We start from the raw sequence: 23,293 nt of genomic DNA, 5'->3' as shown, positions 1-23,293 counted from the left end.
GCCTCCGGATCCATGGTGAAAGTTGGGTGACATTCCTATTGTCTTCATTTACAGTTGGAGTGGAAGAGGAGGAGCTCAAGTGCCAAACATTGAGTTTGTTATCATCAAGTAAAAGGTGGAGAAATAGACTGTAATTTTAAATCATTAGGCTGTTTTATAAGAACAATATAGTTGTGAATACATGGAATGTGTTGCCAGCAGTGGTGGTGGAAGCAGAGTCATTAGGGACATTTAAGCGACTGCTGGGTGTGCACACGGACTGCAGTGAGTTGGGGGGGTGTGTAGGTTAGATTCTTTTATTTTAGATTAGGAATGATCCTCGGCACAACTTTGTGGGCCGAAGGGCCCTTTATCTGTGCTGTACTTTTCTATATTCTATGTTAATCTCTCTAAGATCACCCCTCAATCTCTAATACTTTAGGGAAAACAGCCCCAGCATTTAGCCTCTCCTGAAAGCTCAAACCCTCCAACCCTGGTAACATCCTTGTAAATCTTTTCTGATTTCTTTCAAGTTTCACAACAACTTTCCATTAGCAGGGAGACCAGAATTGCACACAGAATTGTAGAAGTGGCCTACACAATAGCCTGTAAAGCTGTAACATGATCTCCCAACTCCTATACTTGATAAGGCAAGCATACTAAACGCCTTCTTCACTATACAGTTGACCTGTGACCCAACTTTCAAGGAACCATGAACCTGCACTCCAAGGTCTCTTTACTCTGCAGCACTCCCCAGGACCTTACCATTAAGTGTATAAGTCCTGCCCTGATTTGCCTTGACAAAATGTAGCACCTCATATTTATCTGAATTAAACTCCATCTGCCACTTCTCAGCCCATTGGCCCATCTGGTCAAGGTCCCTTTGTAATCTGAGCTGAAAATGTGTTGCTGGAAAAGCGCAGCAGGTCAGGCTGCATCCAAGGAGCAGGAGAATTGACGTTTCGGGCATGAGCCCTTCTTCAGGAATGAGGAGAGTGTGCCAAGCAGGCTAAGATAAAAGGTAGGGAGGAGGGACTTGGGGGAGGGGCATTGGAAATGCGATAGGTGGAAGGAGGTTAAGGTGAGAGTGATAGGCCTGAGTGGGGGTGGGGGCGAAGAGGTCAGGAAGAAGATTGCAGGTTAGGAAGGTGGCGCAGAGTTCGAGGGTTGGGACTGAGACAAGGTGGGGGGGAGGGGAAATGAGGAAACTGGAGAAATCTGAGTGCATCCCTTGTGGCTGGAGGGTTCCTAGGTGGAAGATGAGGCGCTCTTCCTCCAGCCGTCATGTTGCTATGGTCTGGTGATGGAGGAGTCCAAGGACCTGCATGTCCTTGTTGGAGTGGGAGGGGGAGTTGAAGTGTTGAGCCACGGGGTGGTTGGGTTGGTTGGTCCGGGTGTCCCAGAGGTGTTCTCTGAAACGTTCTGCAAGTAGGCGGCCTGTCTCCCCAATATAGAGGAGGCCACATCAGGTGCAGCGGATGCAATAGATGATGTGTGTGGAGGTGCAGGTGAATTTATGGCGGATATGGAAGGATCCCTTGGGGCCTTGGGGGGAGGTGTGGGTGCAAGTTTTGCATTTCTTGCAGTTGTAGGGGAAGGTGCCGGGAGTGGAGGTTGGGTTGGTGGGGGGTGTGGACCTGACAAGGGAGTCACGGAGGGAGTGGTCTTTGCGGAACACTGATAGAGGAGGCGAGGGGTGGGAAATATATCCCTAGTGATGGGGTCCGTTTGGAGGTGGCGGAAATGACGACGGATGATACGATGTATATGGAGGTTGGTGGGGTGGTAGGTGAGGACCAGTGGGGTTCTGTCCAGGTGGCGATTGGAGGGACGGGGCTCAAGGGCGGAGGAGCAGGAAGTGGAGGAGATGTGGTGGAGGGCATCGTCAATCATGTCTGGGGTGAAATTGCGGTCTTTGAAGAAGGAGGCCATTTGGGTTGTTCGGTATTGGAACTGGTCCTCCTGGGACCAGATGCGGCGGAGACGAAGGAATTGGGAATATGGGATGGCGTTTTTACAAGGGGCAGGGTGAGAGGAGGTGTAGCCTAGGTAGCTGTGGGAGTCAGTTGGTTCATAGTAAATGTCTGTGTTGATTCGGTCGTCCGAGATAGAAATATAGAGGTCTAAGAAGGGGAGGGAGGAGTCCGAGACGATCCAGGTAAATTTGAGGTTGGGGTGGAAGGTGTTGGTAAAGTGGATGAACTGTTCAACCTCCTCGTGGGAGCACGAGGCAGTGCTGATACAGTCATTCCGTTGTAATCTGAGGTAATCACCTTTGCTGTTCACTACACCTCCAATTTTGGTGTAATCTGCAAACTTAATAACTATATCTCCTATGTTCACTTTCAATCATTTGTATAAATGATGAAAAGCAGTGGACCCAGCACCGATCCTTGTGGCACACCACTGGTTACTATTCTCCCAATTTATCTACCTGTATGCATTTTAAGAGCTCCAGCACCACCTGTTCTGTAGTATGATGTTTAATAATGAAGAATCGAATATTCAGTTCTTTAGGTGATACAGGAATTTTTTAAAAACTTGCATTTATGTTGTGCATTTGACCTGTCAGCTACATAGCAGATTACTGCAGGAAGTAAATTATTTTTGAAATTTAGCTCTCATTATGTAAGCAAATGAAGCAGCACAGCAAACAGAAATTACCATTTGATAACAAAACAGAAACTACTTGCAAAACTCAGCAGGTCTGGCAGCATCTGTGGGAAGAAAGTAGAGTTTGCATTTCAAATCTGGTGACTCAGGTTGGAATGGCACAGCTAAATATCAGCCAAGTATACTCATTGCTGTTACTCATACAGTGCTGTGGGATCTATTCCATTTGTCTGAGTTGGCAGATTAGACCTTGGTTTAGCATGTAATGACAAAGATAGCTTCTTCAACAGTGCAGCACTCCCATATAGTGCATTAGAATATCGACTTCTAATTTAATTGAAACGGATAGAATCCTGAGAGGCCCTATAGAGTGGATATGGAGGGTATATGTTACCACTAGTAGGAAAGACTAGGATCTAAGGGCACAGACTCAGAATGAAGGACTGACCCAGTGGAACTGAGATGAGGAGAACTTTCTTTAGCCAGAAAGTGGTAAATCTGTGAACTCATTGCCTCACAAGGCTGTAGAGGCCAAGTCATTGAGTGTATTTAAGACAGAGATAGGTTCTTGATTAATAAGAGGATCAAAGCTCATGGGGAGAAGGCAAAATAATGGAATTGAGAAACATACCAGCCGTGATTGAATGGTGAAGAAGACCCAGTGGACAGAATGGCCTAACTGCTCCAATATCTTATGGTCTTATGAGTGCTCTAGTTTCTTGATTGGGCCTTGAAACCATGACTGCCTCGGTCAAGTGGAAGTGTGTTGCTATATGCCATGCTGATATTCTATATAAAAGACACAAGCTTAGGATAGAGCCAGTTGTGTACAGGATCTGTATAAGATTGAGATGAAGGAGCATGTCTCTTCATAGGAAAATATGTAAAGACTCAATGAACATAGAACAGTACAGTACAGCACAGGCCTTTCGGCCTTCGATGTTGTGCCGGCCTTTTATCCTATTCTAAGATCAGATTAACCTCCCTACCCTTAAAATCTCTCTCTTTGGCCAAGTGTTTGGTCACCGATTCTAATATCTTCCCAAGTAGGTCTGTGCCAAATGTTATTTACTCACCTACCCATGAAAGGCATTTGTCATTGAACAATGTTAAAGGCTACACGTTCGGGCACGTTGATCAGATGGAGGTGCCTCTCGTGCAGAACCAGGTACCTTTTCAGCAATGACACTTTGTCACAAATGTTTTATATTATGCGCTAGGATTGAATGTCTCGTTGGCACTGAATCCATGGTTTTGTTTTGATAGGTGATGCCTGGAATGGAAGGCAAGGATGGAGAGCTGCTGGTTAAAGGAAATTCAGTGTTTCGAGAATATTGGAACAGAACAAAAGAAACACAGGAATCGTTTACATCGGATGGCTGGTTCAAGACAGGTACCATGTGGTATTACCTTGCTATGTAACCCTTCCATTGATCAATTGACCAGCATAGATCATCTAGAACTCAGCCTGGAAATGAGACCAGGTATTAGTTACAATAGTAATTCAGGAGACATACATAATGTCATTTATAATGTACCACAGGTATCAGAGTGTTATAGTGGAGTATATCACAGTGTTACAATGGACTATATCATTGTGTTACAATGAGGACTGTGGGGTACATCAGTGTGTAACAGAGCAGGGTGTGGTGTCAATCAGTGTGTTACAGTGAGATGAATTAGCTCATCAGAGTATGACAGTGAGATGAATGAGGAAATATCAGTGTGTTACGGTGTGAATTGCGGAGTATATCAGTGTTGCACTGATGGGGTACTTGGGGTGTTACAGTAAGGGATGTGGGGGGTCTGTCAGACTATTACAGGGAGATGAGTTATATCAGATACTTACAGTTAGTGGTGTGGGGTCTATCAGAATGTTACAGTGAGAAGTGTGGGATATATCAGACTGTTCCAGTGGATGGTAAGGAGCTTACAAAGTGATACAGGTAGGTCAAGTGGGTGGACAAAGATCTTGCTCCTCCTGCAATATGTGGGAAATCAGGGACACTTCTCTGTTCATGGTGAACATATTCCCATATCAGCTGCAATTTTTGGAGCTGCGGTTGGACTCAGTATGAGGCATACAAGAGGCCAAGAATGTCGTGGATAGAACATTTATTGAGCTGGTCACAGCTCCAGTAAGGGCTGCACAAACAGAAGAGGTGGGTGACCACCAGGAAGGTGAGTAAGCGTGGGTAGGCAGTGCAGGAGATCCCTGTGGCTGTTTCTCTATCAAACAAATATACCGTTTTAGATACTGTTGAGATGGCCTCTCAGGAGAAAGCAGCAGCCATATCAGTGGCACCACAGCTGGACTGTTGTATAGAAAAGAGAGTTGAAATATAGGTGAACAATAGTGATAGGGGACTGTATAGTCAGGAGGACAGATAGCTGTTTCTCTGTCTGTGAACAAGACTCCAGGATGGTGTGTTACCTCCCTGGTACTAGGATCAAGCATGTCTCTGAGTGGACACAGAATATTCTGAAGGCAGAGGGTGGGTAGCCAGAGGTTGTGGTCCATATTGGTACTAACAAAATAGGCAGAAAGATCATAGAGATGTACAGTATGTAAAACGGACCGTTCGGTCCAACTCATCCCTGCCAACCAGATATCCCAACCTAATTAGTCCCATTTGCCAGCACTTGGCCCATATCCATCTAAACTCTTCCTATTCATATACCCATCCAATACTTCTTAAATGTTGCAATTGTACTAGCCTCCACCACTTCCTCTGGCAGCCCATTCCATACACGTACCACCCTCTGCATGAGAAAGTTGCCCCTTAGGTCCCTTTTATGTCTTTCCCCTCTCACCCTAAACCTATGCCCTCTAGTTCTGGATGCCCCCATCTTAGGGAAAAGACTTTGTCTGTTTATCCTATCCATGTCCATCACGATTTTATAAACCTCTGAGGTCAACGCTCCTGGGAAAACAACTCCAGCCTGTTCAGCCTCTCCCTGTAGCTCAAATCCTCCAACCCTGGCAATATTCTCATAAATATTTTCTGAACCCTTTTAAGAACCTTACATGACCTCCCAACTCCTGTACTCAATACTCTGACCAATAAAGGAAAGCATACCAAACGCCGCCTTCACTATGCTATCCACCTGCAACTCCACTTTCAAGGAGCTATGAGCCTGCACTCCAAGGTCTCTCTGTTCAGCAACACTTCCTAGGGCCTTACCATTAAGTGTATAAGTCCTGCTAAGATTTGCCTTTTCAGAGAGAGATAAGGAGCGTGCAAAGAGTTCAAGGAGTTCGGTAGGAAGTTGAAAATTATGTCAGGGGTAGGTTCTTTACCCAGAGAGTGGTGGGGGCATGGAATGCGCTGCCTGTGGGAGCGGCAGAGTCAGAATCATTAGTGACCTTTAAGCGGCAATTGGATAGGTTCATGGATAGGTGCTTAAGCTAGGACAAATGTTCAGCACAACATCGTGGGCCGAAGGGCCTGTTCTGTGTTGTATTGTTCTATGTTCTAGAGTTGTAATTTTGGGATTACTTCCTGTGCCATGTGCCAATAGTAGAGAAGACAGTAGAGTTAAATATGTTGCTGAAGAGCTGGTGTGAGGGGGAGGGGTTCAGGTATGTGGATCATTGGGGTGTCTTTTGGAGCAGGTGAAACTTGCTGCATCCCAACTGGAGGGGCCCCAATATCCTGGCAGGGAGATTTGCTCGGCCTAGCCAGAAGGGTTTAAACTAGTGTTGCAAGGGGACAGGAACCAGAGTAGTAAAAAGACCAAGGAGGAGTCAGAGACTGAGGCAATTAGGCAAGATTTAGGATGCATAGGATGAGAAAGGAAACCGCAGGGAATGGACACAATTGAACTGTGGAGCGCGTCCTTGCAAAGTATGTACCTGTCAGGCACAGAGGAAATGGTCAAGTGAGGGAGCCGTGGTTTACTAAGGAAGTTGAATCTTCTGTCAAGAGGAAGAAGGAGGCATGTGTAAAGATGAGACGTGAAGGCACAGTTAGGGTGCTTGAGAGTTACCAGTTAGCCAGGAAACACCTAAAGAGAGAGCTAAGAAAAGCCAGGAGGGCACATGAGAAGTCTTTGACTGGCAGAATCAAGGAAAATCTGAAAGGTTGCTGTAGGTGTGTCAGGAATAAAAGAATGACTAGAGTAAGATTAGGGCCAGTCAAGGAAAGTAGTGGGAAGTTGCGCGTGGAGTCCGAAGAGAGAGAAGAGGCACTAAATAAATATTTTTCAACAGTATTCACACAGGAAAAAGACAATTAGATTGGATTAGATTAGATTAGATTACTTACAGTGTGGAAACAGGCCCTTCGGCCCAACAAGTCCACACCGACCCGCCGAAGCGCAACCCACCCATACCCCTACATTTACCCCCTACCTAACACTACGGGCAATTTAGCATAGCCAATTCACCTGACCCGCACATCTTTGGACTGTGGGAGGAAACCGGAGCACCCGGAGGAAACCCACGCAGACACGGGGAGAACGTGCAAACTCCACACAGTCAGTCGCCTGAGTCGGGAACTGAACCCGGGTCTCAGGCGCTGTGAGGCAGCAGTGCTAACCACTGTGCCACCGTGCCGCCCATAAATGTTGTCAAGGAGAATATTGCGATACAGGCTCTTAGATTAGACGGGATTGAGATTCATAAGGAGGTGTTAGCAATTCTGGGAACTGTAAAAATAGATAAGTTCCCAGACCTGATGGGATTTATCCTAGGATTCTTTGGGAAACTAGGAAGGAGATTGCCGAGCCTGTGGCTTTGATCATTATGTCGTCATTGTCTACAGGAATAGTGCCAGAAGACTGGAGGATAACAAATGTTCCCTTGTTCAAAAAGGGGATATTAGACAATAGACAATAGGTGCAGGAGTAGGCCATTCTGCCCTTCGAGCCTGCAGCACCATTCAATATGATCATGGCTGATCATCCTTAATCAGTATCCTGCTCCTGCCTTGTCTCCATAACCCTTGATTCCACTATCCTTGAGAGCTCTATCCAACTCTTTCTTAAATGAATCCAGAGACTGGGCCTCCACTGCCCTCTGGGGCAGAGCATTCCACACACCCACCACTCTCTGGGTGAAGAAGTTTCTCCTCATCTCTGTCCTAAATGATCTACCCTGTATTTTTAAGTTGTGTCCTCTGGTTCGGCACTCACCCATCAGCGGAAACATGTTTCCTGCCTCCAGAGTGTCCAATCCTTTAATAATCTTGTATGTCTCAATCAGATCCCCTCTCAGTCTTCAAAACTCAAGGGTATACAAGCCCAGTCTTTCAGCATAAGGTAGTCCCACCATTCCAGGAATTGACCTTATGAACCTACACTGCACTCCCTCAATAGCCAGGAGAGGAGAGACAATCCTTGTAATTATAGACCAGTAAGTCTGTCTTATGTTGTAGGCAAAGTTTTGGAAAGGATTATGAGAGAGAGAATTTATAATAATGTAGGCTATTGCACAAGATATGGAGGCATTGGATTGAGGCTGATTTAGTGGATTGGACCTGAAACTAGCCAGCTGAAAGAAGGCAGAAGATGGTGTTTGATGGGAAATGTTCATCCTGGAGTTCAGTTACTTGTGGTGTACCGCAAGGATCTGTTTTGGGGCCACTGCTGTTTGTTATTTTTATAAATGATCTGGATGAGGATGTAGAAGGATGGGTTAGTAAATTTGCGGATGACAGTAAGGTTGGTGGAGTTGTGGGTAGTGATGAAGGTTGTTATAAGTTACGGAGGGACATGTATAAGTCGCAGAGCTGGGCTGTGAGGTGGTAAATGGGGTTTAATGTGGAAAAGTGAGAGGTAATTCACTTTGGAAGGAGTAACAGGAATGCAGAGTACTGGGTTAATGGTAAGATTCTTAGTAGTGTCGATGAGCAAAGAGATCTCAATGTCCATGTACATAGATCCTTGAAAGTTGACACCCAGGTTGATAGGGTTGTTAAGAAGGTGTATGGTATGTTAGCTTTGATTGGTAGAGGGATTGAGTTTTGGAACCATGAGGTCAAGTTGCCGCTGGACAAAACTCTTGGAGTATTGTGTACAGTTCTGGTCACTGCATTATAGGAAGGATGTGGAAGCTTTGAAAGGGTACAGAGGAGATTTACTAGGATGTTGCCTGGTATGGGGGGAAGGTCTTTATGAGGAAAGGCTGAGGGACTTGAAGCTGCTTTCATTAGAGAGAAGAAGAGGTGACTTAATAGAGGCTTACAAGATGATCAGAGAGTTAGGCAGGGTGGACAGTGAGAGCCTTTTTCCTCAAATGGCGATGGCTAGCACGGGGGACCAAGTTTTAAATTGAGGGGTGATAGACATAGGACAGATATCAGAGGTCGTTTCTTTACTCACAATGCCCTGCCTACAACAGTAGTGGACTCACCAACTTTAGGGCCATTTAAATGGTCATTGGATAAACATATGGATGAAAATAGAATAGTTTAGATTAGCTTTGACAAAGGGTCAGTTAGACTCAAAATGTCAGCTCTTTTCTCTCCTTACAGATGCTGCCAGACCTGCTGAGATTTCCAGCATTTTCTCTTTAGTGTAGATTAGATGGGCCCTAGGTTAGTTTCAAAGGTTTGCGCAACATCGAGGGCCGGAGGGCCTGTACTGCACTGTTACACTGTGTTCTGTGAGGCCAGGAAGACTAAGAGGAAGAACAGACAGAAGTTATTGAACATAACCGGACTGGTGGTCTGAGGTTTATTTATTTTAATGTGAGATATATGACAGCTAAGGCGGGTGAACTTAAGAGGTTTGATTATTACAGGTATCTAATGTTTTAGCTATTACAGAGATCTGGTTGAGAGGGACAAGACTGGCAACTTAATATCCGGGTGCGGTAGTGAGGGATATAAAAGAGGTGGGAGGAGATGCTGTTCTGAGGGAGAACATGTTAGGGGGCTCATCCAGCAAGACCATATGGATAGATTTCAGAAAAAGGAAGGTTACAATCATTTTGGGGTTGTATGGCCGGCCTCTGAATAGCAAGCAGTTGATATGTGGACAGATTATGGAAAAATTGTAACACTAGTAGGGCTATTGTAGTGAGTGTGGGAAGGGTATGTTGATATTTGCAGCCATATCAATATCAATGGTGTTGGGTGTTTTGAAAAGTATTAAAGCATCAAGTCCCCAGGACCTGTTCGATCTATCCCATAATACTGAGAGATATAGGTGAAGAAATTGCAGAGACCTTGAACAAAATCTTTGTATTCTGTTTAGTCACAGGAGAGGTCCCAGAGAACAGGAGAATAGCCAATGTTGTTCCTTTGGCCTGTATTTTCCTGGATTATCCCTATTGCCTTCTTAAATAGTGAACCTTCCATCAGCGATAGGGAAGTTATTGGAGAAGATTCTTAGGTTAGGATTTATTTACATTTGGTACAATGTGGACGTAGTGATAGCCCGCATGGCTTTGTGTGGGGAAGCTCATGTCTCTCAAACTTTATTGGGTTTTTTTTAAGAAAGTGACAAAGATGATTGAGGCCAGAGCAGTGGATATTGTCTGTATGGTCTTTAGCGAGGCCTTTGACAAAGTCTCTCATGGCAACCTGATTAAAAAAAGATGAAGTCACATGTGATCTGCAGTGAGCTGGTAAGTTGAATGTAAACTGGCTTAGCCATAGAAGACAGAGTAGCGGTGGAAGGGTGTTTTTCTGTGACCAGTGGTGTTTCGCATGGACCATTGCTGGGACCTCTCAGAGAGTCATAGAGTCCTTCGGCACAGAGACAGACTCTTTGGCCAAACTGGTCCATGATGGCCAAAATGTCCACCCACACTGACCTCATTCCCCTGCATTTGGCCCATACCCTTTTAATTCTTTCATATCCATGTATTTGTCCAAATGCCTTTTAAATGTTGTTAATGTACCTACCTCAACCACTTCCGCTGGCAGCTCATTCCATATCTGTACCACCCTCTGTATAAAAATAAGTTGGCCCTCAGGTTCTCTTTTATTCCTTCCCCTTTAACCTTAAAGTGATGCCCTCTAGTCCTTGATACCCCAATCCTGGGAAAAAGACTGAGTGCATTCACCCTATCTATGCCTCTCATGATCTTATGCACCACTATATGGTCCCCCCTCAGCCTCCTATACTCTAAAGAAAAACGTCCTAGTTTGTCCAACCTCTCCCTGTAACTCAGACTATTGAGTCCAGGCAACATCCTCATAAATTTCTTCTGCACTCTTTCCAGTTTATAACATCCTTCCTATAACGAGGTGATCAATACTGAACACAGTACTTCAAGTGTGGCCTTACCAACGTCCTGTACAACTGCAACATAACTTCCCCACTTCTACACTCAATGCCCAGACTGATGAAGGCTTGTACAAGCCTTCTTCATTGCCCTGTCTACCTGTGACTTCACTTTCAGAACCGTGCACCTGAACTCCAAGGTCCCTCTGTTCCACTACACTCCTTAAAGCCCTACCATTCACCATGAAAGTCCAACCTTGATTTGACTTTCCAAAATGCAAGACTTCACACTTATCTATATTGAACTCCATTTGCCATATCTCGGCTCAGTTCCCCAGCTGATCAAGATCCTGCTGCAATTTGTGACAACCTTCCTCACTGTCCACGATATCACCTATTTTACTGTCATCAGCAAACTTACTAATCATGTATTGTACATTCTCATCCAAATCATTGATATAGATAAAAAAACAGCAATGGGCCCAGCACCAACTCCTGAGGCACTCCATTAGTCACAGGCCTCCAGTCCGACAAGCGCCTTTCCATTATTACCTTCTGCTTTCCTACCATCAAGTTAACTGTGTAACCAATAACCAGCTCACCCTGGTTTCCAAGTGGTCTGATCTTCCAGAGCAGCTTACCAAGTGGAGCCTTACTGAAATCCAATTAGACTACGTCTACTGCCCTGCCCTTATTAACCTGGTCATTTCATCAAAGAACTCTAACAAAATTGAGGCATGATCTCCCACTTACAAAACCATGCTGACTACAATTAATCAAACCCTGTCTTTCCAAATGCAAATATTATCTTATCCCTCAGAATCTTCTCTAGTAACTTATCTAGGGCGGCACAGTGGCTCAGTGGTTAACACTGCAACCTCACACCATCAGGGACCCAGGTTCGATTCCAGCCTTGGGCGACTGTCTGTGTGGAGTTTGCACATTCTCCCTGTATCTGCGTGGGTTTCCTCCCACAGTCCAAAGATGTACAGGTCAGGTGGATTGGCCATGCTAAATTGCCTGTAGTATTAAGTACATTAGTCAGAGTGAAATGGATCTAGGTAGGTTGCTCTTTGGAGGGTCGTTGTGGACTGGTTGGGTCGAAGGGCCTATTTCCACACTCTGGGGAATCTAATGTCTACCTCCTACAGTGTTAGGCTTGCTGGTTTATAGTTCCCAGACTTTTCTTTGCAGCCCTTGAAAAACAGCACAACATTTGCTACCCTCCAGCCTTCCGGGATCTCACCCGTGGCTAATGACGATGCAGAAATATCAGCCAAGGCCCCGCAATTTCTTCTGTAGCCTCTTGCAGTGTTGTTGGATATATCTGGTCAGGACCAGGAGATTTATCCACCTTCACACATTCTAATACTCCAACACCACCCAAAGATATGACCCCTAACTTCCTGAGTCTGCATGTCTTTCTCCATGGTAAACACAGAGGAGAAATGTTCATTGAGGACTTCACCCATCTCCTGTGGCTCTACACATGTTCACTTTGGTCCATGAAGGGTCCCATTGTCTCTCTAGTTATCCCTTTTCCTTTAATATCCTTAAAGTACCTCTTCACATTCACCCCACTCTTCTCAGCCAAGGCTAGCTCGTGCCCCCTTTTCGCCCTTCTGATTTCCTCTTTCAGTAAACTCTCTAACCCTGTGTACCTCCAGGGATTCCCTTGATCCCAGCTGCCTGTACCTGAGCCACGCCTCCTCCTTTTTCTGGTCAAAGCCTCAATGTCTCTTGTCATTCAGGGTTCTCTGTTCCTTCACCCTCACAAGAACGCATAGACTATCTCACTTTTAAAGGCCTCCCACTTGCCAGAGGTCCCTTTGCCTTCAAACAAGCTACTCCAATCAACCCCTGCAAGCTCCTGTCTAGCTCCATCAAAATTCGCCTTACTCCAATTTAGAACTTGAATCTGTGGACCAATTTTGTCACTCTCCATAACTATTGTTTGTAATATATAATGATTTGGAGGAAAATGTAGGTGAATATATTCAATGACTTAGCCTCACAGCCTCCTGTGTTACAGAATTGAACTGTTACGACCATTTGAGTGAAGAAATTGTCCTCCTGAGAGTGTGTTTATTCGCCGTGGACTCCCAGTCAGGGAAAGCAGCAGAATGTATTGGTACCTATTACTTACACTAAGGCTGAGAGAAGCACCAAACACACTGTTATTTACCAAAGCCTATGTCACGCTCTCACACAACACAAGGCACAGGCCTGAAGTTCCCGTGAACTGGTAGCCAATGTTTGTATTCTCACTACAAGGAAGGTGAGAATTGGGGATTGGTGAATGGGATGAGCCTGTGGGAGTCTGTCAAGTCCGATGTATGTATGGCTTGCATCACCTTGAATGTGAGTTAATTTGTAAGTCAGTGAGTGGATGTGTGGATACCATCCCATGTTCAAATGAAGGAGGATGATAGCAGGGTCAGACTCACCTCAATATTTCTCGAACTTTACCTCTGGAGTCCCCCAAGGACCAATCTTTAATATCGTGGGGAAATGTGGCACCAGGTTCTAAATGAAAGTTTAGCACACCCAGCCTACCTCATCACTACCTTTCTAAACCCCTCCAGTATCTCTGAAATCACTCTGTCTGTCTGACGATAGATTCAGATTTGGCCAAAAGACCATCAGACATAGGAGTGGAAGTAAGGTCATTCAGCCCATCGAGTCCACTCCACCATACAATCATGGCTGATGGGCATTTCTACGGGTAAAAAATGAGGTCTGCAGATGCTGGAGATCACAGTTGAAAATGTGTTGCTGGTTAAAGCACAGCAGGTCAGGCAGCATCCAAGGAATAGGAAATTCGACGTTTCGGGCATAAGCCCTTCCTCATTCCTGATGAAGGACTTATGCCCGAAACGTCGAATTTCCTATTCCTTGGATGCTGCCTGACCTGCTGTGCTTTAACCAGCAACACATTTTCAACTGATAGGCATTTCTATGCCACTTACCAGCACTCTCCCTGTATCCCTTAATTCCTTGCGAGATTAAGAATTTATCAATCTCTGCCTTGAAGACATTTAGCGTCCCGGCCTCCACTGCACTCTGTGGCAGTGAATTCCACAGGCCCACCACTCTCTGGCTGAAGAAATGTCTCCTCACTTCTGTTCTAAATTGACCCCTCTAATTCTAAGGCTGTGTCCACGGGTCCTAGTATCCCCACCTGACGAAGACAAATTCCTAGCATCTACCCTTTCTAAGCCATGCATTATCTTGTAAGTTTCTGTTAGATCTCCCCTCAATCTTTTAAACTCTAATGAATACAATTGCAGGATCCTCAGCCATTCCTCGTATGTTAGACCTACCATTCCAGGGATCATCCATGTGAATCTCCGCTGGACACGCTCCAGTGCCAATATGTCCTTCCTGAGGTGTAGGGCTCAAAACTGGACACAGTACTCCAAATGGGGCCTAACCAGAGCTTTATAAAGTCTCAGCAGCACATTGCTGCTTTTATATTCCAACCCTCTTGAGATAAATGACAACATTACATTTGCTTTCTTAATCACCGACTCAACCTGCAAGTCAATCTTTAGAGAATCCTGAACTAGCACTCCCAAATCTCTTTGTACTTCGGCTTTAGGAATTTTCTCACTGTTTAGAAAATAGTCCATGCCTGTGTTTTTTTTCCTGAAGTGCAAGACCTCGCATTTGCTAATGTTGAATTTCATCAGCCATTTCTTGGACCATTCTCCTAAACCGTCTAAATCTTTCTGTAGCCTCTCCACCTCCTCAGAACTACCTGTGTGTCCACCTAACTTCGTATCATCGGCGAACTTTCCCAGAATGGCCCCAATCCCTTCGTCCATATATAAAGTGAACAGCTGCAGCCAAAACACTGAACCCTGAGGGACACCACTTATCACCACCTGCCATTCTGAAAAAGAATCTTTTATCCCAATCGTCTGCCTGCTGTCAGACAGCCAATCCTCAATTCATGCCAGTTGCTCATCTCAAACACCATAGGCCCACACCTTACTCAGCAGCCTCCCGTGAGGCACCTCATCAAAGGCCTTTTCGAAATCTAGATAGATCACATCCACTGGGTTTCCCTGGTCTAACCTACTTGTTACCTCTTCAAAGAATTCTCTCATGTTTGTCAGGCATGACGTCCCCTTACTAAATCCATGCTGACTTGTTCTAATCTGACCCTACACTTCCAAGAATTTAGAAACCTCATCCTTAATGTTGGATTGTCGAATTTTACCAACAACCGAGGTTAGACTAATCGACCTATAATTTTCCATCTTTTGTCTTGATCCTTTCTTGAACAAAGGGGTTACAACAGCGGTTTTACAATGATCTGGGACTTTCCCTGACCCCAGTGAGTTTTGAAACATTACAACCAATGCGTCCGCTTTTTCCTCAGCCACCTCCCTCAGAACTCTAGGATGTAGCCCACCGGGGCCAGGAGGTTTATCAATTCTTAGACCTTTTAGCTTTTCTAGCACTTTCTCTTTTGTAATAGCTACGATACTCATCTCTGCCCCTGACTATCTTTAATTGTTGGGATGTTACTCGTGTCTTTCACAGTGAAGACTGACACAAAGTATTTATTAAGTTCTTCAGCTGTTTCCTTATCTCCCTGCACTAGCCTTCCTGCATCAATTTGGAGCGACCCAATTGCTACTTTTGCCTGTTGTTTGTTTCTTATGTATTGAAAGAAACTTTTACTATCATGTCTAATATTACTGGCTAGTGTACCTTCATATTTGATCCTCTCCTTCCTTATTTCTCTCTTTGTTATCCTCTGTTTGTTTTTGTAGCCTTCCCAATCTTCTGATTTCCCACTGCTCTTGGCCACTTTGTAGGATCCCTCTTTTTCTGTGATACATTTCTTGATTTCCTTTGTCAGCTGTTTAATTTCACCTCCTTCAGCTCATGACACAGCACCAAGTCTAGATTGACTTGCTCCCTTGTGGGCTCTATCACAAGCTGATACAAAAAGCCATCCTGTAAACATTCCATAAATTCCCTTTCTTTGGATCCACTGGCAACATTATTCAACCAGTCAATTTGCATATTGAAGTCCCCCATGATCACCGTGACCTTGCCTTTCTGACATGCCCTACCTCTTTCCTGGTACATCTTGCACCCCCGGTCCTGACCACTGCAAGGTGGTCTGTTCATCACTCCCATTATGTTTTTTTTTGCCTTTGTGGTTCCTCAACTCCACCCACACAGACTCCACATCATCTGACCCGATATCATTTAATGCCATAGATTTAATTTCATTCTTAACTAACAAGGCAAGCCTGCCCCCTCTGCCCACCTCCCTGTCTTTTCAATAAGTTGTAAATCCTTGTATGTTTAACTGCCAGTCCCGACCCCCCTGCAACCACACCTCTATGATGCCTGCCACATCATAGCCATTTACAATGATTTCTGCTGGTAATTCACCTACTTTGTTTCGAATACTATAAGCATTCAGGTAAAGCACATTAATGCTAATTTTCTTAACCCCATGATTTCCATCACCTTTAGTAATATGTCCTAAGTTATCCTTCCTTTATGCTTCATTCCTAGTCTGCCTTGAACTTAAACCCTGCACACATGCTAACCTGCTGCTTTTCTTTCTACTTGACTCCATAATCCCTGTTGCTTTCCCTTTCACTTCCCCCCGACTCACAAGTTTAAAGTCTGAATAACCACTCTATATATCATTTTCACAAGAACACTGTTTCCAGATCTGTTCAGTTGGAGACCGTCCCAACGGTACAGATCCCTCCGGTTCCAAAACTGATACCAATACCCCTTGAAATGGCATCCCTCTCCCACATCTATCTCGTAGCCACGTGTTCACTTCCCTAATTTTCTTATCCCTATGCCAATTGGCATGTGGCTTGGGCAGTAATCCGGAGATTATGACCCTTGAGGACCTGTTCAATTTCCTTCCTAGTGCTTGATAGTCCCCAGACAGGTCCTCCTTTGTAGCCGTGCCTATGTTCCTGATGAAGGGCTCTGGCCCGAAACGTCGAATTTCCTGTTCCTTGGATGCTGCCTAACCTGCTGCGCTTTAACCAGCAACACATTTTCAGCTATGTTGTTAGTGCCAACATGGACCACAACAGCTGGATCCTCTCCCTCCTGCTCCAATATCCTTTCAAGCCGGTTGGAGATGTCTCGCACCCTGGGACTGGGCAGGCAACACACCATGTGGGACTCCTGATCCGGCTTACAAAGGATACTATCTGTCTCCCTAATTATAGAATCCCCTATAACAATTACTTGTCTATTTGCTCCCCTCCCTTGAATGGCTTTCTGCACCATGGTGCTGTGGTCAGCTGGCTCATCCTGTCCACAGCCCTTTCCCTCATCCTTACAGGGAGCAAAAATCTCATGCCTGTTGGACAAGGTCAAGGGCTGAGGCTCCTCCACTCCTGAACTCAGGTTCCCCCTGCCTGCCTCACTGACAGTCACACCCTGTTGTTCCTGATCAGTAACTGAATTTGAATTACTTAATCTACTGGGTGTGACTGCCTCCTGAAACAAAGCATCCAGGTAACCCCCACCCCCTTCTGGATGTGCCGCAGTGTTTGAAGCTCAGATTCCAAATCATCAACTCTGATCCGGAGTTCTTCCAGCGACCAACACTTGCTGCAGATGTGGCCACTGCCATTCACAATGGGATCAGCCAGTTCCTACATCATACAGCTACAGCACATCACCTGAACAGCCAGAACAATTTATTTAATTAACTTATACAAATTTGAGTTAAATAATTTCTAGTACTTCTATGTCGTCTTATTCAATTAACCAACTAATAGTAAACTTTTAATCAATCACACGATCCATAAGAAATATCAATTGAAACACCTTAACTTAGCAATACGAGAGTCCTTCTTTGTTGATTAGAAGAGGAGGGTGGGTGGGGGACACTACATGTGTAATGTCTCGGGATTCAGCGGCTGTCACAATATATGCCTGAAACTCACGAGGAAAGTTCTTATTTTTAAAAATTACCTTCCCGACAGCCACTGGTTCTGGCTGTCGCTCCGCCCACTCCAACTGCCACCGAGAAAATGAAGCTGGCAATGTCATAAATATAAAGTTCTCATCTTTGATTTCAAATGCTTCCATGACATAGATCCAACCCCCACTTTCCCAGTAACCTCCTTGAGCCCCACAACCTTCTTGAGATTTTGTGCTCCTCCAATTTTGGTCTCTTTTACATCCCCACCTTTAATCACTCCACAAAAGAGAGTTATTGTTTCAGCTGCCATGGCCTAAAGCTCTTGAATTCCTTCCTAAATGTTTGCACCTCCCTGCCCCCGTCCCCTCCTTTATCATTCTCCATAAAACCTACTTGGGCTCTCTTGTGTGGCTTGGCAACTTGTGTGATTGTGATGTTTTATAAATTGTAAAGCACTATATAAATGCAAGTACGATTTGGAGATGGCGGTGTTGGACTGGGGTGTACAAAGTTACAAATCACACAACACCGGGTTATAGTCCAACAGGTTTAATTGGAAGCAGTAGTTTTTGGAGCGTTGCTCCTTCATCAGGTGGTTGTGGAGTACACAATTATAAGACACAGAATTTACAGTAAAAGTTTACAGTGTGATGTAACTGAAATCATACATTGAAAAATACCTTGGTTGTTTGTTAACTCTCTCATCTGTTAGAATGACCATGATAGTTTCACTGCTTTCATATGTAAATCACAAAACTTTTTTTAGAAGTTACATTCTCAGGTTAACTGTAACAATTGGTGTCAGCGCAGATAAGATGCTGAGATGTTGAAGGTGTTAGCCCCCTGTGTTTCCTGACTGTGCCACAATGTTTAGACTGATTCTAAACTAGAAAGTGAGTTTTTCCTGTGTTAGTTTTCTCTTTCAGAATTTACTGGGTAACCTGCTGAACATTCCCAGCATGAGCAACACTTGTTTTTCTACCCACTGATTTAAAATGTCAGAAGTCTGGAATCCCAGTTCGGTTGGAAAAGATATTGAGATATGAGAGCTATGAGGACATGAGGAATTTTTATAGATGATTTAATCTTGTATTTACAGCTTGGGATGTAGGTGATTTTCAGTTTGGTTCAAATGGTAAGCAGCATTTGTGTGGACACAGTAATTATTTAAAAAGTTCAGGTCTTGAAATGAATGTTTTTCATACTGTGCAGGCAGGAATTGTGCTTAATTGCTTTCTAGGAGGAAGGGCAGTGGAATGATAACCCTTTGTCACAGACTACTAGTAATGGAACTTTTAAAACATTCAAAAATGTGCAATGCAGCGAAATTCACCTCCAATCTGATTCTCCTGGAGAGACACACACACTGTAAGCTGAGCAATTGCATCAACCTAACTTGCAGTGAAGAGAGAAATAGAAGGACCCTGGGGGTGATTGTCCACAAAGTCCTGAAGGTGGCAGGGCGTTAAGTAGATTGTGACACAGTGGTTAGCACTGATGCCTCACAGCACCAGAGACCCGGGTTCAATTCCCGACTCAGGCGATTGACTGTGTGAAGTTTGCACATTCACACAGCGTGTGGGTAAAGGGGTAAATGTAGGGGAATGGATGGGTTGTGCTTCGGCGGGTCGGTGTGGACTTGTTGGGCCGAAGGGCCTGTTTCCACACTGTAAGGAATCTAATCATATATGAGAGACATTCCTCCATAACCTTTTAACCTATCACTAATGTCTGATACAATTGCAGCAACACCTCCCTACTCTTTTACTTTGTTCCTTTGGCAATAAACTCCAGAATTCCATTTACCTCCCTGACTACCTGCTGAACCTGCATCCTAGTTTGCTGTGATCCATAAGGATGGAGCGCTTTGAAGAGAGGTTGGATCTTGAGGGTGGCTGCTAATAGAGGCGTATAAGATTGAGGGCCGTGGACAGGGTGGATCCAAAGCAGCTGTTCTCCTTAGATGAATGAGAAAGAACAGTTTTAAAAATGAGAATTTGAAAAAGTGGCTGCAGTTTTGACAGAAAATGACCTGATCGCAATTGAACTAACTGTAATCAAAGCTTAGATCCCAGACAACATGAAGCCGAGGGTGTGTACTGATGTAGCTCTTGTTAGAAACAAGACATTGGTCGGTCTATGAACCAGGGACAGTTAGCAATGAGACCTTTTGTTTGCCAGCAATTGTGTGATTGGTTCTTGGGTGGCTGAGCAACTTGAGCTGGGAGCAAATTAGTTAGATTGAGAGAGAACGAAAGAAAAGCATTTTGCGGATCTTTTTTCAGACCAGAAACTGCCTGTTGTCTCAGACAAAAACACAGTTTAAACCTGAAAGAAAGTTATCTTTCCTGCAGTATTTGCTGTGAGCTGTGACTTTCTGAAATGGTAATTCAGAAACGCTGTTGAAGTGAATTAATTACTCTGTACCTCTTATAAACCACTCGAAGCTTTCAGAACAGTACAGAAAAGTACGATAGAAAGCCAGATCTGGCCAGATGGAGAAGGGTCATCTCAGCATTGAAACTGGGAAGCACATACCATGGAACTGACTTTCCAGTTCTTCTACCTCTGCCAGTAAAGTATTTCTCCCTTTGTTTGTCTGTGTGTATCTAAGGGGGAATTAATAAGGAGGTTAGAGTTTTAGTTAGTTGTGTTATATGTCAATGGCTTTTATCTGTTCAGTTGTAGTTGTTGTGTCATTACTTGTGATAAATAATGATCCTTAGAGTCATGCAGCATGGAAACTGGCCCTTCGGCCCAACCTGTCCCTGCCAGCCAGGTTTCCTAAACTGAGCTCATCTGATTTGCCTGCATTTGGCCCATATCCCTCTCAACCTTTCATGAATGTTGCTGCTGCCACATAAGAAATGCTCAGCAAAATGAGTGCTTTTGATCACTAAATGCATACAACAATTAGTCAATGTTAACATTAAATCATCAGAAACAATTATTAATGAAATGGTGTACAGTTGGCTGTTTTTTTTGTGCATGATAATTTAGTACATTTAGAGCCTTCATAAATGTGTGTATCAGCATCCTTACACCAAAACAAACAATGCCAATTTTTGGAGTCTCCTCAAAGTTCTAATTGTTAACTCTCAATGGATACTAAGTGATTCTTTCATCAATAAAAACCATATTCTGTTTCTGAGAATACTTTAATGGAATAGTGTGAAAGGTGATACTGATAGGATTAATTATATTTTGTGAGAAAGTCTTAGTGTATCAAAGTGTTCTATAATTAGTTATATTGAGAGAGATTAAAAAGTCCATGATTAGTCACACAAGCCAAAATCTCAAATTACTGTTTAATTCTTTGACCCTTCCTTCATAATCATAAGACCATAAGACATAGGAGTGAAAGTAATTGTATAAAGTTAAGCTGTGCTAATAGATTATTATTACATTATTCATAATTATTAAAGTGTTAATGTTTAAAGAAATGTGATTATCACTTTCATCCATGTAACTTTAATAATTTATAAAAGGTGACATTTTGTTACTAATTAGCTAGCACTCACCGAAAAACCAAGCTACAATTCCAACTATTTAAACTACATGTATAGTTTGCTGTGAAACCACCATAAAAACTGTGTTGATATCAAACATGGACAAATAATCTCTTAATCCCATTGCCTGATTTAATACCTGCACATTAATGAACTGAAACAGTTTTATAAAGTGACCAAAAGCACTGATTTTAATTTGTACACAGGAAATCACCTGATCCATGTAAAGTGGGCAAATATCATGAAATTGACATGTATTAAACAAAAAAAAGACACTGCACAGAAATTAATGTTTTACCAAGGATAAATGAAACTAATCAGCCAGCCTTTTCCCCTAAAGTCGGCCAAGAGTCCTTACCTCCATTTTGAATTACAGCATTATGAAAATCTCCACTTGTTGAAGATAAAACATTGTCTACAATGAATAAGCAAGGAAAATAAACTGCAGAGGACGGATTTACGAAAGAGCTACTTTTTGGAGAACATTTTCTCTTTGGCAGTAACAGAAGTTACAAAACCGAACAGAGCCAAAAAAGGCTTTTATGATGAAAAGAGCTCAGTTATAACAGTGACTGGAAAGAGACATCAGGAACATGGTTACAATATTCGCAACTGCTGATGGTGCATGTTGTTTGTGAGAGAGTGAGCTCAGTTGACTGCATGAGGGCCACATGTTTGATGTAGCACCCTTATTACTTTCAACATCTGCAAATAAAATTTAATTCAAGAAAACCTTGTAATTGGTTAATTGCTTACAGTAAAAACAGTTGATAGATTTTAATTCAAGAAATATAAAGCTTAGTACTAAAGTAAACTTAAATGTTATTTGAGGCCAACCAACCAACCTAGGAGGTTAGAAACATTGGTGAACTGGTCCATGTGTTCTCACTGGGTTCCAACGTAATCTCTCAGACTGCAGGATAATGCCATTCCAGAAGAAACTACCTAATGACTGAAATTCCAGCATGTTAAATCAGATTAGATAAAATTTTGCTAATAAATCGTGCTCAAACCTTGGAAGTCTGTTCTTTCAAGAGCTTCATTAATAATTATTGTTCTATACACATGTATTGCAGGTGACACAGTAGGAACAGTAAAGTTATTAGCAGTAAGAATATTAAATACTGGTCAGGCAGCGAACTGCTGGTACATTCCACTAGACAGTGGCATTTTAGTGGAATGCCCTCAACATTTACAGAAAATGTTGCTGAATTTTAAGCACAAATCATAAAAAAAAACAAATTGAGTTTTGAGTGTTTTTTTTGGCGCTGGTTTTTAAAGACGTTGTCAAAAGATGCCAGCCCCAACCACAAACAGGTCACAGACCTAGGATGAGGCAAATGCAATTGCATTTATCTGTTGGCCCTAGAGGTAGTGTCAAAGATGAAGATGGCACATTTGGCACAAGGAAACCAATAGGTACATTTTGAAATAAATTGAATACATAGAGTCATAGAGATGTACAGCACAGAAACAAACCCTTCGGTACAACCCATTCATGCCCACCAGATATCCCAACCCAATCTAGTCCCACCTGCCAGCACCCGGCCCATATCCTTCCAAACCCTTCCTATTCATATACCCATCCAAATGCATCTTAAATGTTGCAATTGTACCAGACTCCACCACTTCCTCTGGCAGTTCATTCCATACATGTACCACCCTCTGTATGAAACAGTTGCCCCTTAGGTCCCTTTTAGATCTTTCCCCTCTCTCCCTAAACCTATGCCCTCTAGTTCTGAACTCCCCCACCCCAAGAAAAAGACTTTGTCTATTTACCCTATCCATGCCCCTCATAATTTTGTAAACCTCTATGAGGTCACCCCTCAGCATCCGACGCTCCAGGGAAAACAGCCCCAGCCTGTTCAGGCTCTCCCTATAGCTCAAATCCCCCAACCCTGGCAATATCCTTGTAAATCTTCCCTGAACCCTTTCAAGTATCACAACATCTTTCCGATAGGAAGGAGACCAGCATTACACGCAATATTCCAACAGTGGCCTAACCAATGTCCTGTACAGCCACAACATGACCTCCCAACTCCTGTACTCAATACTCTGACCAATAAAGGAAAGCATACCAAACGCC

At 43.6% G+C, this 23,293-nt stretch overlaps 1 protein-coding gene across 8 annotated transcripts in view; it reads left to right on the top strand.

Moving 5' to 3' along the window:
* The window catches only part of acsf3 (acyl-CoA synthetase family member 3), a 159,034-nt gene that overhangs the window by 115,780 nt on the left and 19,961 nt on the right, over window positions 1–23,293 (top strand). For all 8 annotated transcript variants that reach the window (XM_060837542.1, XM_060837544.1, XM_060837540.1 and 5 more), the window contains exon 7: window positions 3,859–3,985. In XM_060837542.1, the coding sequence (XP_060693525.1) occupies window positions 3,859–3,985 (127 nt within the window). The remainder of the gene's footprint in view (window positions 1–3,858; window positions 3,986–23,293) is intronic.

The sequence above is a fragment of the Hemiscyllium ocellatum genome, chromosome 17 (genome assembly GCF_020745735.1).
Source record: "Hemiscyllium ocellatum isolate sHemOce1 chromosome 17, sHemOce1.pat.X.cur, whole genome shotgun sequence".
In the NCBI taxonomy this organism is placed as follows: Eukaryota; Metazoa; Chordata; class Chondrichthyes; order Orectolobiformes; family Hemiscylliidae; genus Hemiscyllium; species Hemiscyllium ocellatum.
This window is presented reverse-complemented; position numbering and strand designations above follow the sequence as displayed.